Source organism: Sinohyriopsis cumingii, chromosome 17 (assembly GCF_028554795.1).
Source record: "Sinohyriopsis cumingii isolate HCF-2022 chromosome 17, ASM2855479v2, whole genome shotgun sequence".
Taxonomy (NCBI): Eukaryota; Metazoa; Mollusca; class Bivalvia; order Unionida; family Unionidae; genus Sinohyriopsis; species Sinohyriopsis cumingii.
In genome coordinates, this window is record NC_142977.1 from 97,939,527 (window position 1) to 97,958,699 (window position 19,173).

A 19,173-nucleotide genomic window follows, 5' to 3' on the forward strand; every position below is an offset into this window, starting at 1 on the left:
CACTGACCAACATTGCTATATACATGTATATGACATCTTTAGATGAATTTCAAGTTGGAAAAGTCATTGTTGTAATTGTTCTATTTTAAAATTTACAATCTCATTATTTTTCTGAAGAATAATTCAATTTCAATTCTAGATAAAAGATGAATTGAGGACTATTTCAACATTTTCTGTCTTCCTTTTTTTTTACCTGTTCTCATTAGTATAATTGTGCAAGCTATCTTCAGCATGTATTTTGTATACTGTGTATTACTATTACCATAGTCATACTGTTCTTTAAAAGGTAAAAGAAGTTTCATTGTCACTTAAGACATAAACTAAATATTTCAATTTTTATTTTTTACACTTTGTCTTTGGGTAAAAAAAATTCAAAGGGTGTTTTGCTGTTTGAAAGTTTCGCAATATGCTGTGTTGACTTTGACTTTCATTTTTCATTCTGAAATATAAGAAAAGAATCCTTGATTCTCCTTCAGTGAAGGCAGGGAAAATATTTCTCAACCCGAGTAATAAACCAATTTCTAGGAGCAGATGTAACGTATAATATTCAGAAGGTATTTGATAGGATTAGCTTCATAAAAAAGGAACATCCTAATTTCTTAACATAGTGAATTCTTTTCATATTTTTAGGTTACTTGTTTAATGATTTGAGATGGGAATAAGTCTTTGCATTGGATCATGTTTTATATTGCATGGCGCTAAGTAATAATAGTCATACCATAGTGTGTATCACTCGTGTCCAATCACACAACACACTGTTCATTGAAATGAACATTGAGAAACAATTCACGTTTGGTTGTACTCAAAGGTTTGAATATTATCCGAATGAAAGCTTGATCCAAAATATGCAGGTCAACTATATGACAGTATCTCACAGATAAAAATCATTATTTGAAAATACAATCACTTCACCAGCATGGGTTACAAAAAGTATTATTAAAGCAAGTTATTGGTGTGTATACTACTTACCAGCAAACATCAATGCCCATTTGTATTAAATATAACTACAGATGCCAAGCAAATAGAAGCCCAGATGGTGGATAAACACAACCAGCAGTGAGCAGTAAAGTCATTGTTTAAACTTACCGACAGGACATCAGAGACAAAGGTTATTTGTATTACAAAGCAAGCCGACCTAGGAAGCCAATTTTGGATACTTTTAAACTGATTTTTTTAAAAAGGATATCAATACAAAGGCTATTTTATTACAAAGCAAGCTGACATTGAAAGCCAACTTTGGATTCTTTTAAGTGTGCCGATTTTTTTTATATATATACAAAGCCAGCAGAGATATGGAACCTAACTTTGGTTCCTTTTCACCAGTATTGCTGGGAATCTTGAAAATAAATTGAAACAATGGAAGTATTTTGAAAGTGACACAAATAGTGCTTTATGCACAGATGTCGATGACCCATGACCACCCAGAAGGTCTGGAGAAAATAAAATCATGTGATGAATTCGTGAAGGCCAGAAGAGAAGCAGATGATTTCACTGACAATATGATCATTAACATGGAGAAAATTCTAGTGTACTTTGATTGCATTCATGGACAGATTGATGTTAAGATGGAGGTTAAAAGTGTGAGAATTAACAAGACTGGTGCAGATTTTTAAAAAATCTGACTTTAGTCCTTGCAGGTTCCACTTCAGGAGTTACCTCTAACGATAATTTTTCATGGCATGAGAAAGCTATAAAAAAATATGTGTGCACCAAAAGAATGGATTATACATGTTTTGACAAGAAGGGTTGTTTTGACAAGATGCTGCTGCTGCAGTGGATTAACGAGTTTAATCTCAAGTGCATAGTTTTAAAAATATAAAAATAAAATTTCCGTTGGAGTGCATTTTTCGACAAATAATTTCCAAATGATTGAAAACATGTCCCAGAACTTATGACTGGAAAAAACAATTGTCCCAGAACATGCAGTGCACCAAGAGTTACTTTAAAAATTAATTCATCGTGTCCCAACAAATATGGTGTCCCAACATATATGGTAAATACTTACTCTACATTGTAACGTTCATCAGTTGACCGAACTGCAGCGTACACAGCAACTGGAACTGATGACAATGCTGCAGAGAAAATATAATAATAATAATAATAATAATAATAATAATATAATAATAATAATAATAATAATAATAATAGAAACACGAATGTCATTCTTAATGAAACCCACATAAATATTAATGAAACCAACATAAAAAATCAGGGTTGGATCCAGAGAGATCTTTTAATGGGAGATATGGCTAAGTATAAAATCATGCATGGGCAACTGGATGAGGACCCTGAACTAAACAAATAATATTAAGAAGAGGGAATGGCAAAAATAAAGGAAAATTTTACTTGCTTAGCAGGTAGGATTTGGGGTTTGGGGCAAAGTTAAGATCCCTTGTTCCCCCACTCTCCATCTTAGTTAATCTAGTACCATTAAAATTATGGCATGGTTGCAAGTATGTTGTTGTTGTAGGGCTTAATGCCATTTTTCAGCACTAGATAGGCTATACATGGCGGCCAGTATTAATGGTGGAGGAAGAACCCGGAAAAACCCCGGAAAGAACCACCGACCCACGAGAAGCTACTGGCAAGCTTTCTCACATAACCACATTAGCCGAATCCGAGACTCGAACCGACGCAGACAGAGGTGAGATGGCAGTGATCCGTAACGGTCAGCGCTTTAGACCACTCGGCCACTCGGGGCCCCCTGCAAGTATGTAGTGAAGATATTCAGAGTTTTGGATCACCTTTATTATAGTTTCATCTACTTAAGAGAATGATGTAAAAGTTTTGTTATTAAGTATTTTAAAACAGCAACAGAAAAAATAAGGAAAAAAAAAAACATTTATCAACACAGGCCTTAAAAATAGATACTGAAAAGAGATCTTTCATTTTGGATACTAGAAGTAATCAGGGATGATTGTTTTTATTTACTTTCTTTCCTCAAAAGGAGATTCACCTAAACTACATCGTTTCTGTACCATTTGTTCCCCCCTACAGCTGTATTTCTAATTCCTAAAAATTCTCCATTACTCTTCTTTCCTCTTATAGTTATGGTCATTATTTTCCCAAGAAGTTAATCAATATAAATGCAAAAACATTTCTGAATCACTTTCTTTATTGTTTTTGGACCATTTTCCCCTGCTACAGTGCTTAACAAATGTGGTATGATTCTGGATAACTGTTTATTGCTATTGTGTGTGAACTAATCTTCCAAATATGGCATTGGGCAAATAAATCTGTAAAAATACTGTATCACTATTTTATTATATTCTTGGATCACTTACCCCTTCTTCTGTGTTTGACAATAAATGCAAAGACACTGTACAGTAGAACCTGTCTTGAAAGACCTCTTTTGCAAAAACATTATGGTCTGTCAAGAAAGGTGGACTCTCATAAGAGGTAACAATGCTATACAATTATTAAATTTGTGCACTGACAGTGTGGTCTCTCAAGACAAGTGGCCTCACATAGCAGTAGTCATTCAAGATAGGTTTTAATGTATCACATTTCTTTAATATTAAAAGACCACTTTTCTATGCAAAATTTTTAAACAAGGAAAAACAGAACAAATTAACGATCATGAAATTGACAAAAATGTTAAAAATTACAGGTTCACATTTCCTTATTATTAAATTCCTCTACTACTTTTCTCAAGATATTGCAAAGTTATATGAAGTTTACACAGCTACACTAGATCGGGGGATTAGCCATCTTCCAATGACTCTTTTAAAACTATTTTATTTCTATATGAAATTTTTAAACAACTGGATATCTGTATCACTTTTTCTATTGTTTGTCTGGATCACTTTTGTTTTCTGTATTTTCAAAAAGCACTGACACATGGAGAAATATCCATGTCAATTCCAGGCCTACACACTTTTCCTTTTCTGTATTGCTATATTTAAAAAAATTCTGAAAATGGCAAAAATGAAAACTTTTTTAAAAAAGTGATATTTTTTTTACTCCAGTGAAATATCAAGATTATTTTTCTCTGAAAATTCTGTAAGTTATTGCCTAGCTTAAAATAAATAGTATCAATAAATAATTTTACAAGATATGTTATATTTCATGTTTTCTATCAGCATGTCCAATTAGGTCAATGCTGAAATTACTTACCATGACAGTACTTAAGTTTTTAATTTTTTTTCCAATTCTTTGTAACAATGATCCTTTAGCAATGTAAAATTTACAAACAGAAACTTCTGTATATTTAAAATAACTGCATTTAAGTTTAAAATTAAAAATGACCCTTCATCGTTATGTTATATTGTTTTCATTTGGTGTGTGAAATTCTTCATTAAAATGAATTTACTTTGATCTTTTCCCTAAACCAGGCCAAAAAATTAACTAGTTTCCAAAACTTCCATTGCCTGCACTATTGATATCAAAGTGTTTAGTTTCTGTTGAAGAGAGTGCAGATACGCACTTCTCGCATTAAGCTTGTGGCAGATTGAGCCCAATTTTTACTTCGTTGTTTAAATTTTTGTTTTGTTTTCCTTCTAAACTGTCTCCAAACTGGGGCTTTTTACAGACAGCAAAGTGATCAAAAAAAGCAGATAAAGAATTCCATTTTTTTTTTCTTCTTCAGAATCTATCATTAGGATTATTCATCATCATGATCTCATTTAATTAGAGATGTTCGTCTCTGTCTCATTTTAACTGCAATAAACCATTGGTACTATGCTTATGGATTAGTCACTACTTACTGGTGGTGGTGTCAATGAAAATTGAGGGACACAGAAATTGCACGTTTCCATTTAATTTCTTATACACACAATGCCATATCCTCTCAGTAGACCATTCATTTGAGAGAGGAAAATACCATATCCTTCCAAAACTTACAGCAGTCTACAGTAAACATTGATGAAACCCTCTGGTAAGAAGCGATACATTGTGTTACTCTTTGATACTGTTTCAATTTAGACTACATCAGTTAATTTCTTTGTTTTCAAAAAAGTAAGAAACTGGTATGCAATGACCTCTTTAATATGTGTGCTAAAAAAAAAAAAGTGCAGACAACGATGATGATGATGATCATCATCATCATTATCATTAAGCAAATGATGATGATTGTTATTATTTTTTCTATTAAAATTGTTGTTGCTGTTATTGTTATTATTATATATGATGATGACTACAGCCAAGATGTCAACTCACCCCACCCACTCAGATAGTACGGCAAAAGGCTTCCAGGAGCTTCAAAGGCATGCACAATCAATCGATGTAGATAATAGCCCTCACAGAACATCCACATAACGTTGGCTGTGCTAAAGTACCTTGTCAGACTGTACAGAAGCCTACAGCCAACCTACAATAAACATCTTTGGTAATGACATGAAAATAAATATAGTATTTTAATATCTTCAGTCCAAGATAGCTAATTTTTCAACATGTTAGACAGTGCCAGAAAATTAATTAGCTGTAAATGCTATCTTCTTTTGTATAAAAAAAGAGTGAAAATACCAGATCTTTATTTCAAGAACTTCAACAAATTCAGAAGAAGAAAAAAATTCTGAAATAACTGCAATTGTCAAAGCATTAACTGTAATGATACATACAAAATTAAATATTTTAAGTTAGTCCAAGAATAATTATATCATGTGCGAAATGTATGTTACAACAGTGAAATTTTGAAAACTCCATCTTCTCATCTAGCTTTACATAAGAGGGATAATTAGGGACTGAGGGCATGATGCCATAAGGTTAAGGTAGACCACTCTGATCGGGCTCTCACATTTCACAGATTAAACAAATTAAACATGGCTGCAAGTGCTTTATGCAGGAGTTTTGCATTTTTATCATAATTTTTTATGACAACACTCATGGAGTTTTGCATTTTTACCATAATTTTTGTTATCACAACACTCACGGAGTTTTCATGCATAATCGTCAGCTCCTTCTCATTATCTAGGCGGTCTTTATAGACAATGAAATCCCACAGTATGTCTACGACTCCTGACAGTAACAGGGAGAGGAAGAGTGAAAGGTGCAGTCGTATTCTCTTCTGCACAAACAGCTGCCTGCAATGACAAATTACTATATGTATGTATGTATGTATGTGTGTGTGTGTGTGTGTGTATATATATATATATATATATATATATATATATATATATATATATATATATATATATATATCTGTGTGTGTGTGTGTGTGTGTGTGTGCATTGTTGGCATAAAACTTAAAAACTAAACATTAATATAACCAGCATTCTCCTCCTCTTTTGATATTTAGTGAATAGCTGTTTGGTGATTTCAACCCAAGTCTTTTCTGATCAGCTCTCAACAAATGTGGGACCAATAATGGAGAAACCCCTTGGAGCTTCAAATGATTCTTCAAAATATTAAAACAGCTGTCGAAATATTGTTTGTGATTATAGAAAAATTTTCATCTGTATACTGAAGGTCTTCATTCACTGCCACATTCACAGTAGCCAATACCCACGCTATCGTAGACAATGGTCCTCCAGAATATGTGTCATCTTTCATTGATTTGTGACCATCATTAAAACGAAAAATCCACCTAAAAATGCTAAGATATGACCGAGATTTTCATCAGGTATCAGTACAATAACACATGGATTTTACAATATGCTCTTTGCTGCTAAACAGTATTGTTCTCCTTCTCCCCCAGGTTTACGCCACTGCCATGTACCTATGGCACATCACATGCATGTATCTGCAGGTGTCTTGTGTGCTGCACCTGCAGATAATTAGTAGTGTCATCATGGCAGTTTAGGATATTCTTTTTTCTTTCTAGGCTACAGCCTCTATCCCCCCCCCCCAACTTTTCTTATATAGCAAGCAGGCCACACACGTTGTGCAACCCATGGATTTTTAACATCAGTAATGTATGATAGATAAAGTGGCCCCAAAAAGCAACTAAAGTCATACAGTGAAACAGAGCAGTGACCTGCAAACAGCCCATGACAAATTGTTTTTTTAAAATATATTTTATGTACTCGACTTTATTTTATCAAAATCTGCAAATGCACAGTTTCTTATCTGTGCTCTGAGTTGTTGATTTTCCTTTTTGGCCAACACAGTCTCAAACTCAGCCATGCAAATTATTTTATTCTTGATTGCTACTGAGATAGTTTATTGATCATGTTGAGACTACTTTGTACTGCTGCAAGTTGTTCTGAATAAACACATATTCGTGAATGTAATCCTGTCGAAATTAATTTGCTAGCACCACAAGAGACACCGGTTACTATCGATATAGCCCCAACAATAATTCTGATTGGTGCACCTATGATGGTTATCATGGTTGCAACTCCAGTCACACCAAGAGAAACAGTTGTTGCTTCAGCAAGCTGACAAAGAGCATATACAACCAAACAAGCGCATTTATATATGATCAACATTGTTCTCTCGACCATTTTTTCTACAGCTGTTGCTCCGCTTCAATTATCTTGTCATATTAGTAAAATTGAAGATCCTTCATAGTTCTTTTATTAATAATACAATCCATTAGTACAGTTACACAACAGGCAGAACCTGTTCTGACTCATCATGCCCAGGTATCACGAGCACACGCAATTCTAACTAATTACTATTTTTACTGGCACAACTTTCAAATTTTGTTTTTAAAATCTGAAGAATATTTAAATTTTCAACAATTCTACATTATGGGGATCTAGCATTCTTTTCATTTAAACATATACTGGTTGCATCCGTGCCTGGTGTATTAAACAAATAATGTAGTGTTATATTGGACATAATGTTATATTTGTTCTATGTATTGTCTTGCCAGTATATGTTTACAGTGAACAGCCTGCTAGACTGTGCATTACTATGTGTAATAGAATACGTTTGTAGAGGTCTACTCAAAACACCCTGCAGCATGTATATGTAAGTAAGTAGATCAGTGGAGTGAGGGAAAGAATAAAAGTGTTCACCATAACAGCACGTCCATTGCATTCTGGCGTGCATTTCCTGACAGCCCTTAACGACGCAGCTTTTGCAATCGTTGGAGCCGCTGCTGCTACCAACGCTACAATCGCTGCAACGAATGGAAATATTCCACCGGTCTTTTGCAACTGTAACTCTGACTTTAAAATTTTTAGAACTACTGAGGTGTTATTGTGTTTGGCCGTATTAAGCTGGGCAAGATTTATTTGTGTCAACCACACGGGGATATTTCCACTCAACTTTTTTGTTGAAGAAAATTTCAATGTCACGCCACAATTTTCTTTCTTTAAATTGCGTTTCTTTTTTTTTTCCCCAGCTGGTTTTCACTAAGCCCGACCTTCATTTCGTGATAAGACATCATTATTTAAATAGGTAACATGTTTAGTTATGAATATTTCACAGGTGCATCTAGGACCCTCATTCGATCACCAACACCCACCAGCAACACAGTCTTGTCAGAAAATGTCACAGCATAACATCTGTAATTAACACCGCCAGAGGTAGCTACACATGTATAAAAATACATCTCAGCAATGGGCTGTCTGAACAATTCCAAGTGTTCTAATTAAATTTAATAAACAAAGTACAGTGTACAAAAGTCCTGTTGGGAGATTTGCAAACCAGTGTCAACTTTATTTTATGTCGGACCATATACGACTATATACGACCAAAGATTGTGGTATGCACGTGTAATACGAGGAGTGGCTTCTGCATAATGAAGCTGAAAGTTCCAGATGACCTTTAACCTCCCTCCCCAAAAAAACTTCGTCACTCCTAAGGTGTCAAATATCATCTCAATATGCCCTTGGCTATTATCTCGAGTTGCATTTTGAAACGCCACCAACACGTGTTTTGTTACAGTGAACCACGTTGTGTAATTATAGTACAAGAAAAAATGTTGAGTAAATCGCAGGATTCATCAGACGTGAGCGAGGAGAGTTACATAAGTTACTTTTCTGATGATATGAGCAAATGTTCTAGCTGTAATGATGAAATTATCCAAGAGTACATCAAGTAAACAAATGTTTCTTGGTATTATATAACAATGACATCTACGTAATGAACGTTACATATTTTACTAATTGTTTCCAGCGAACTCGAACAAACAAAATCTACTATGTTGCAACTGTAGATTCTACACCTATAAAAGAACATCCTTACAAGATAAATTCTCTCATGCAGCAATATTTGAAAAAGAAAATTGAATATTTATTGGAAAATGGTTTTATTGAACCAAGCAAAAGTAACAGGTGTTAATCATGTATTCTAATGCTGACATCTGATAATACTTTCCATGACTATAGAAAAGTGAAAAGTGTCACGACAACAGATTAATTTCTAGTACAAAGAATTGATTACTGTATTGACAGAATTGGAACTGGAAAATATGTCATCAAGTTAATCAGGATAAAATGCTTCTGGCAGATCCCACTTACGGACAGAGCAAAATAAATTTCAGCCTTTGCAACTCCAGATGGACTCGACCAATATAAATGCCATTTTGTATGAAAACTTCTCCCTCAACATTCGAGCTTTTAATGAATATGGTATAGAGAAGGACTGCATGAAGACTATGAGGAAATTCTTTGTTCAGCTGAGTGAGGCAAATCTGACAATTAATTTATGTCAAGCTAGTTATGACGACATTTTAAAGACATATTGTGGGACACGGTCAAGTTAAGTCTGCAGAAGTTAAGGATAAAGCTACCTTTGAATTCCCAGTACCTATCAGTACAAGAAGTGCAAGAAAAGCTGACATATTTGCTATATTAAATGCGTTTGAAAATGAACAAAATAGTTGTCGTATTACAATTGAGGACAAAACAGTCGTTGGGATGAACAAAAGCGTATTGCATCTGCTATTGCTGCTGAAGCTGCTGACTGAAAGTTTTGAAGTTTCATACGCGTAGCGGTGAATTAGAAATCACGTGGCAGTTATTCCAGACATATTCAAACCACGCAAAGACGCTCGACAACTATTAATAAATATGATTCATATATAGACGTTGCATGCATGTATTTAACATCCAACAACTGCTTGACGATCATGTCCTTTACTGTAGTGGGATCAGGGATCAGAGAAAAACCGCAGCAGACAATAATGGCACAAAGATGAAAAACACATTTTTAAAGCTACTACACTGCAACGAAAGATAACAGCTCCGCATATTATCTACGTGGACTTTGAATGTCTCAACGTTTTTTGCCGATGGTTCTACCAACCAGGACCTGAACAATGAAACAAATAATACATCACAAATTGCTGCTTTTGTTATGCATTAGTTAGGTAGGTAAACTGGGCCACCGATATTGTATTGTGGCCTTGATTCAGTTGAGGGGTTTATTAAATCGAATAAAGTTACGGCGAAACGGATTCGACAACAGCTCTATTCACTCGCGATCATTATTTTGATCCGCAATAAAATCTGTCCCCTTTCTGCAGCCACTCATTGCTGGATCTGTGATGGTCCATTTACTTCCATAGCAACTGGAAGTTCTTGTAACAAAGTCCGTGACCATTGTCACATCACTAGCGCGTACAGAATAGCTGCACACGAAGTATGTATTCAGCAAGTGAGAATTTACCCAAATGGAACAAAAATCCCAGTAGTGCTTCATAACCTGCATGGGTATGATGACCACTTAACCATTAAATTTTATTCTAAACCACATGGAAAAATACATAATGTTTAGGTTCGGATATTACAATTCATCGATTCGTTACAGTTTCTGAATTTAACCTTGGAGAAGTTAGTGAGCAACCTAACGAAAGAAAACTTCGCAATCACTCATAGGCATTGTGCCCAAGGCAATAGCGCTCCCAGCAATAGTGACCTGTTAACGAGAAAATGTGTGTATCCTTGCGAGTACATGTGGGACTCGGACAAGTTTGATAAAACTCATTTGCCACCGATTGAAGCGTTTAATCCATCGTTGTCACGTGAATGTATTTCAGTAAAAGATTATGAACACGCAAACAAAAGTTTGGTCCACATTCGAATGCAAAACCATGGGTGAATATCGCCATCTGTACTCACGCACTGATGTGTTGTTGTTCGCTGACGTGCTTGAGAAATTTTATTATTCTGCCATGCACGTATGCATGTTATATCCAGCACATTAGTTCTTATCCTTGGGAATGGCAAGGGATACGATGTTGTCAAAAACCAAAATCTAGTTGAAATTGTTCACCGACATTGACCAGAATCTGTTTATTTAGTGAACACTTCCTGGCGGAATTTCTATAATGAGTCACATATACGCTCGCACAAACAGCACAAACGCGGAAAGATATTACCCCCCACCCCAACAGTTCCAGCATGTACCAAGATACCAATAATGTTTAGGTATGAGCAATGGTGCAGTCGTTTCCTGTTTGCGGGTTTCAGTGGATTGATCTTGGATACAATGACGTACAAAAACATGACTACAACAGCAACAGTGACCACGTATTCATTTTTTGAAGCTGATCTAGAATATCCGGAACATTTACATGCTGTAAACAGCAACTATCGGTTCACCCCCGGAAGCTTTGTCGGTGCCTGGTACGTGGTTGTCGCCGTATCAGTGCGAAATCTTTCATGAATCCGGAAGTAAATTTACTGAATGCACCGAGCTTGTACCAAGACTATGGACCAAGCACAAAGTATACACTGCACGCGAGCAATACACATATGTGTGTCACGGATCCATCGAGTGCCTGAATTTTGCCAGCATGGTTGGATGGCCCCATACATTCAGATGAATACGGATCTGCGCACAGCGGCCATACATGTGTTTGAGAAAGATTTAAACCCATAAAGAATGCTGTGTTCAGAAAAACCTATGGTGAATCTGCGCAAAAGAATTCGAGTCGATCTTGTCCGTAAGAGTGAACAAGACTAACTTCAATGGCTAAATAATGACCCAGGATTTGATTGTAGGAAGATATTTGACGGTGGACATACTGCTATTCATAGTAAGAAATCGAACCTGAAGCTCGAGAAACCAATCAATCTTGGATTGCCCGTGCTAGGTTCGTCGAAGGTGCTCATGTTCGAGTTTTATTATGACAAGATCAAACCATTTTACCAGGATCAGATCAAGATGTGGTACACCGACAGTGATTCGCTATCGATGCATATCACAGCCAATGATGTGTACGCGGACATGGCTGAATCAAGTTTAGTAAATGAATTTTGATACCAATGATTATCCGAAAGAACATCCGTCGTTTAGGAACACTAGTAACAAGTAGAAAGGTTGTTGGAAAGTTCAAAGACGAATGCTTGGGTAAACCAATCAAAGAGTATGTGGGACTTTGACCTAAATGTATTCAATCGTGGTTGGACCCAAAACATTAAGAAAGCCAAAGATGTTCCCCGGTTTATTGTGCAGAAGGTTATCCGGCACGATATGCATGTGGAATGTCATCAAGACCGACGTGAATTCGCACACACGGCAAATATGATACAGTCTCATAAATATCGCATTGGTGTTTACCGATGCACCAAGGTACGTTTGTCACTGCTTGATACCAAGCTATGGATACTCACCACTTATATGTTTGGCCATCGTGCTATTGTGAAATAACTTACAGCCGTTGCATGTTATCGTAATACACTAGTGCATCAGAATAAATCTTAGTTGCAGTTCTGTATTCACTGTAAGGACTTGCAATGCCTCTCGCACAAAAGTCCTGCTAGAGGTCTTCGCCTCCCATAGTTGGACCGCTTGTTCATTAATAGGCCCCAAATGGCAATGGGTCAGTAGCACGACGTTGAACACCTTCTATGCTGAAATAACCGTTCCGCAAGTGTGCTATTAAATCATTCTATAACAGCCTGGGCCCCGTGCAAATTAGTATGTCCAACACAAACTCGCACAGGTGTTTCATTTGCAGCGCAGCAACAAATTCCAGAAATTCTTTACCAGGATCCACTTGCAAGAATCGATGCCATTTTAATGGCAAATGTCTATAAATGCGCTAGAGTGCATCTATGATACTTGCAGAATCTTTTGGCATCAACGACTCTGCTTCTCTGTATCTCCTTGTAACATCAACAATGATTATCACGTACTTGCAGGTGTGCACTCAACCTTGTCGATCAATGAGATGATCATATGGAAGAAATGAGATCAGCCTTATGAACTTCACTAGGTGTTTGGACATCAAATCAACCACCTGAACATTTTCTTGGCATTGGTACTCACATTTGTTACAGCGCTTGCTTGGCCAACTATGCTCTATCAACCCCATGATTGAGTTTTTCCATGCTTGATAACGTTTCCACGGCTGCTTCACCTCTACAGTACACACGCGGAATGTATTATATACACTGAAAATATCCGGATGTGTGTGTCCATGTTTCTTTCTATTGATTCAATTTCCTTTAAATGAGTGGACTTTTGTCCAAGAGAGGTAAAACCTCCTGAAACAAACTTGGCATTGATACCTCATTTGAAGATCCATCTGCCAATTCATTGGATTAGTCTCATTCGAGTCATGGATAATACCCATATGAGCACACTGACGTGCCGGAATATCTTTGATCCTTGGTACGCAAGGTCATGTCGGTAATATTCAGCATCAACACGATTTACTGGTACTTCACCATGCTTTGGCTGTTTGTTGGAATCAGGTGTTATATCAAGCCGTGTACCGGGCTCATATTAAATTTATACAGGGAGGTGTTTTTACCAGGATATTTACTCCATGGTGTTCCGGGTCGCTTTGTTCATGCAGCAGAAACATCAGCGTCAACATTTATTAAAACCTCGACCTTGCGAGTCCACGGCTTTTCCTGACAGACCTGGAACGTAAACTTCTTTGCTCCACATCGGACACCAGTTCCCTTTATTGCTGTTCGTCCAGCATTGTGTTTGAACTCGTATTGGATTTGCGGTACACCTTTTTGTGTGGCATCGCACATAATATAAAGACTTACTGTATTATTCAATGGAATCCCGAAAAAGAAAACGAACTAAATATGTTAACGATTTTGCTGCCATGGACTTTCTCGTACAGGCATCATCTAAACCATCCATGCCTAGTGATGTATTCCCAAACTTAGTTCAAGCACTGGTCATTGTCCCTTTTGGATCAGGAGAATCCCAACTGTTGCTGAATATGATTTACGATGGTTGAAGTAGTATCAATGATCAACCGTGTTATTATGTTTTAAAAGATTTTCAAATCGCGTTGAGTGATAATGGATCATTTAGAAACTTCAACTGTGGATTTTTTTTTCTACTATTGATGAAGCACCTACTATTGGCAATTTGGATGCAAACGAAAACAATCATGTAGTGTACGACGATGTGATCACTTATCCCCAAATCAATCCCAACAAATATTTTTACGAGGTCGACACAAAACAGAGATGTGATTTATCTGACTCAAAGATGTGCACATGTGCCTAAAGTAATTAGTTATAACTGTATCATTTTGATGATATTTCGTGGCGCTGATGCGCATGGTCTTGCAAACTGAAATATTAATTGGACTTGAAAATCTATAATCAGATGCAATTAGTTGTTGTAAATACAACCCAGAGGGTTACCTCGATGATCACAATCTCATCAACAAAACCAGAATTCAGTGTAAATTTTTTTGCACCTGTTACCGAAGTGAAATCACGTACATGTGAAACTGCTCTAGCGTGGCTGAGTGTTTATTACAGTAAGCCTAATATCCGATTACACCCGTTTGGTGGTCTGCCCGTAAATAACACATCTCTGTTTTCACCTCATACCATACTTGGTGTATGGTATAACTTCCTACAGGTACCTATGATATTACCTCAATCAATGATGAGGTCCGACGAAGAATTTCGGTGTTGACCTGGTAAAGACTCTAAAATGTATATACATGAACATGAACCCACACACAGCTCCATCATCGCAATTGAATATCTACACTATTTAGTTCAAACAGGATAGTCATCGATGAGAACAGTTCTTGGTTGTCACAAATATATTCCCAAAACTCAATGATTGTGTGGGACTGAATATCATATTGTTCCTGACATGGTCCGAATTATCTCAGCAACACAGACCAATTTTGCATGTGAAGCCATCAGTGGTAGTTATAAAAGCAGGTCTTAATCACACGCTTAGGTTCAAAACTGTTTGGGTTTTCACCAACATTCGAACCAGGTGATCTCATATCGATTACTTCCGGCTGCACCAGTATATTTTTCATGTCATATTAATTGGTTGACACATATTCGTTTTACTCTTGCGGATCAAGACGGGTACACTACAGATCTGCGTGATGAAATAATGATGATATTAGTGTACATCAGAGATTGATCTGATATTTAATATACTAACAGTCATACGTGAACGTGTGAGACACGAGCGTGTTGTATACGTGAGCCTGTTTACGCGAATTATTATGGAACTGGCCTCGGTCAAGTTGTTCGTGAATTGTTTACAGGCGCCCCAAAGGTGCTTGCAGGATTGTCTTCACGTGCTGCACCAATCGCCAAACAATTTGCAATGCAAGTTGTTGATAGCAGCAAAAACGTGGATATGGACCGGATGAAAATAGTGGGATTACAAGCGGATCAGTCACTTCGTGATTGACTACAACGATTAGTACTCAAACACGATCCAAAGCATTTACGATACCATCAACATAAACTACGCCGGCTGCGGTTGGTAACATTATTAAGGAAGCAGCGCACCAACGACTGTAAGATTCTGTGATTGCAATGGGAAGTGGATTACGGTTGAGAGCGTGAGTGGAGTAGAGATACAATGTTAGTTTTGCCCGTTACTGTTCTGCAACACTGTATGACTAGCTGCGTGCTTGGGCCACTTCACTTTAATGGATTATTTATGCTAATAATCCACGGGGTTCACAACGGGTCTGGTTTGCTTGCTAAACAAAAGTGAGAGTCATGGAGATAGAGGCTGTGACTCAGAAAAGTAATACAAATCCAAAACCGCAGTAATGACACTGCATCATTTTACAAAAAGTTATTTTATTGCCAGGTTCAATGAAACAAAAATGTTATGAGAAAATCTAAAAAACTTTTCAAATATCCTTCATATTTAAAAAAACCCACTAACATCCAAGTTTATCATTTCTGGAACAAAACCGTAGCCACCAGAGTGGTAGGAAGCAAATGTTTACGGGTAGCGAACATATTATCATTTCAAAAGCTCATTAGGCCTTACGGCCGAATAAGCTAATAATAATAATAATAATAATAATAACAATAATAGGTTCCGAGTGACCTGAAGAAATCTAAAGACATAAGCAATTAATTCCCATTCCAACCTATATTTCATGTGTCCAAAAAATAAACCCTTTTGCAAACTCAAAAAGTGACTACCAATATATACGCTGAAATTAAAGTAGAGCTTTAATAAGAATCGGTGCCAGTTTATGATACTTTTGCAGGTAGCAAGGCAATTTTGTTTGTGACTATCAAAGAGTTTTTATACCTTCTCTGTAAAATAGATAACCCTGGAGGGCATACGTATTATTGACAAATCTGGTCAAACTGGTACTGTACTTTGAAATCATGCTTCCATAAACAGGTACTTTTAAATCATATTCCATTAAACAGGTACTTTTAAATCATATTTCCATAAAACAGGTACTTTTAAATCATGTTTCCATTAAACAGCTCCTTTTAAATCATATTTCCATTAATCAGATAATTTTAAATCTTGTTTCCATTAAAATCGTACTTTTAAATCATGTTTCCATTAAACATGTACTTTTAAATCTTGTTTCCATTAAAATGGTACTTTTAAATCATGTTTCCATTAAACATGTACTTTTTAATCATGTTTCCATTAAACATGTACTTTTAAATCATGTTCCTATTAAACAGGTACTTTTAAATCATAATTCCTTTTGGTAGAGGTGAAAGCGGAGCCAGAGTCAACAAAGGTATTGTAGGTGTATGACCTTGATTCCGATTGTTGTTGTTGTTGGTGGTGTTTTGTGTTGGATTTTTAACGTAGCTTTAACAATGTTTCAGTCATATCACTACCATGTCTGCAGTGTGGCAGTTCATAGTGATGTCCAGCAGACATGTAGCATGATGTTCCACCCAGTCATAATATCTTGACAACAGGCCCACCAGTCCATGCACTAACCTCTTAATGCTGAACGCAAACTGAGGCAACTGTAAGCACCATTTTTATAAGGCTTTGGTATGACTGGGCTGAAGATTGAACCAAAGATCTTCCGCATCCGAGGCGGACGCTCTAACCACTTGGCCACCGGAGCGATGATTCCGATTGTACACTGAATCGCATTCTATACTATAGTGTCTGCACTATCACCCAGATAACTTCTTTTCTTCCATTGATAATGGAGATATATACACTATCTTACATTACAGTCTGAGAATACAATACCCCAGCACCTGTTATCATCCACACGTTTAATCGAAATAAACTGTTATAACGGTCTATATGATTTCTAAACGTGAAATCTCACTTTATTAAAGTTTCTGGTTTACATTTTAAGTGGATAAAATGTCACGGTTTTCTCCCCACCCCGGCCTATCTTTAATACAACTGATTTATCATGTCTTCTGGTACTGATCTATGTTACTTGTTAAACGCTATGTCATCGTAATTGAGAGCATATTTGCGATCACGACGATCGTAATAAAGCCAATTGTGAATTGTTGACGCCGAATTAGTCATGCACTACATCCCAACAGTCCCCGTTTATAACCTCTGGTAACCCCAATAATATCAAATTGTTCCGTCTTTGTTGTGCTTCAAGGTTAATTGATTTATAAGCCAATGTTTTGATTTTATTGGAGTTTACGTCGGCCATATCACTAGTTGCACGTGCAACATGCTCCTCAGCAGTGATCCGTTTGTCGGCATTTTTGTGTTCATGGAAATAAACAAAAATCATTCAGTTGTGAATGACAACAATAATCGGGACAAGGTTGAGTGTACTAACTCTCCTAAATTTCTTTTCTTATTAGTGTTTCCTATAAGAAGCGAAAGTCTCCTTGAAAAAACAGCTCACTGTACAATTACTGAGTGTAAGATGATAATGTGCTGCATGTGTACAAGCAAAACGCCAGTAAATATCGGGGTAACTTTTCACTAACGTTCTTTATAACACGTAACATAAAAAGGTGAGAAAGGCATGTATACTTATGTATAATTATTTCATTAAAAAGGCATATATTATTATTTTATTAAAAAGGCATGTATTATTATTTCATTAAAAAGGCATGTATTTATCTCATTAAGTCTTAAAGATAATAAATCAAACTTCTTAGGATATGTGTGGTTCTTTGCTTGGCAAAGGTGAATTCTCTTAACATATCAAACTCTACTAAGGTCATTCAGGGGCCCCGAGTGGTCTAAAGCGCCCTCTGTCACGGATCACTGCCATCTCACCTGTGTCTGGGTGGGTTCGAGTCTCGGGCTCGGCCAATGTGGATATGTGAGAAACCTTGTCGGCAGCTTCTCGTGGGTCGGTCGTTCTCTCCGGGGTTTTCCTGGTTTCTTCCTCCAACATTAATACTGGCCGCCATCTTGTGCTGAAAAATGGCGTTAAACCCTATAACAACAACAACTAAGGTCATTCATCCTCAAACAATCACCGCAACTGCGGGGGCAAAGTGACCAAGCCCTGTGGGGGCACAAAATTTCTATCACAAAACCTTTTTTATTGGGAGAGGGTCTCAGAATTATATTTGGTCGGGCGGGGTGAGGGGAGGGAAAGATTTTCTTGATATGTCAATGACAACCGTAAAAGGCTTTCAATGATCTAGGTGGTACGGTAAACATGGAATGATCGCATAATCCAATTCTAAATAGGCTATTTCACACAGACCAGCAAATACGTACAGATATATCGTCTTTGACAACTTCTATAAAATATGAAATGATTGTTTGCTGGCACCTAACGTTCAAACATTTGCATCTAACAATAAAAATTAGACTCATGCATCAAAGAAAAAAAAATACAGATGGAATTAAAAAAAGACGTACCTTATTCTAAGGAAAATAATGCAGGCTGGAATGAGCAATAAAATGGTGAAGATGTTACAGGCAAAACTGACGTACAGAACCGTACTGTAATCCTGTAAAACAAGAAAGAGATTTATAGTAAACATTGGACAAGAAGTGTCCCAAGAGTGTATGACGCCACTCGTCTGTTCTTAATGTTTTTGAAAAACTCTAATATATAGGTAACGGTACATTTGCTCACATATAGCATGGATTTTGACTAATGCCACAAACATAATATATTCGCAAAAAAACAATCTGGCAAAATAT

General features: G+C 36.6%; 1 protein-coding gene across 2 annotated transcripts in view; it reads right to left on the bottom strand.

Moving 5' to 3' along the window:
* LOC149779511 (calcitonin gene-related peptide type 1 receptor-like) overlaps positions 1-19,173 on the bottom strand; it is an 84,593-nt gene that overhangs the window by 20,614 nt on the left and 44,806 nt on the right. For both annotated transcript variants that reach the window (XM_089940221.1, XM_089940220.1), the window contains exons 3-6: positions 18,886-18,977; positions 5,870-6,020; positions 5,158-5,308; positions 2,006-2,072 (exon numbers count right to left, since the gene is read on the bottom strand). In XM_089940221.1, the coding sequence (XP_089796347.1) occupies positions 2,006-2,072; positions 5,158-5,308; positions 5,870-6,020; positions 18,886-18,977 (461 nt within the window). The remainder of the gene's footprint in view (positions 1-2,005; positions 2,073-5,157; positions 5,309-5,869; positions 6,021-18,885; positions 18,978-19,173) is intronic.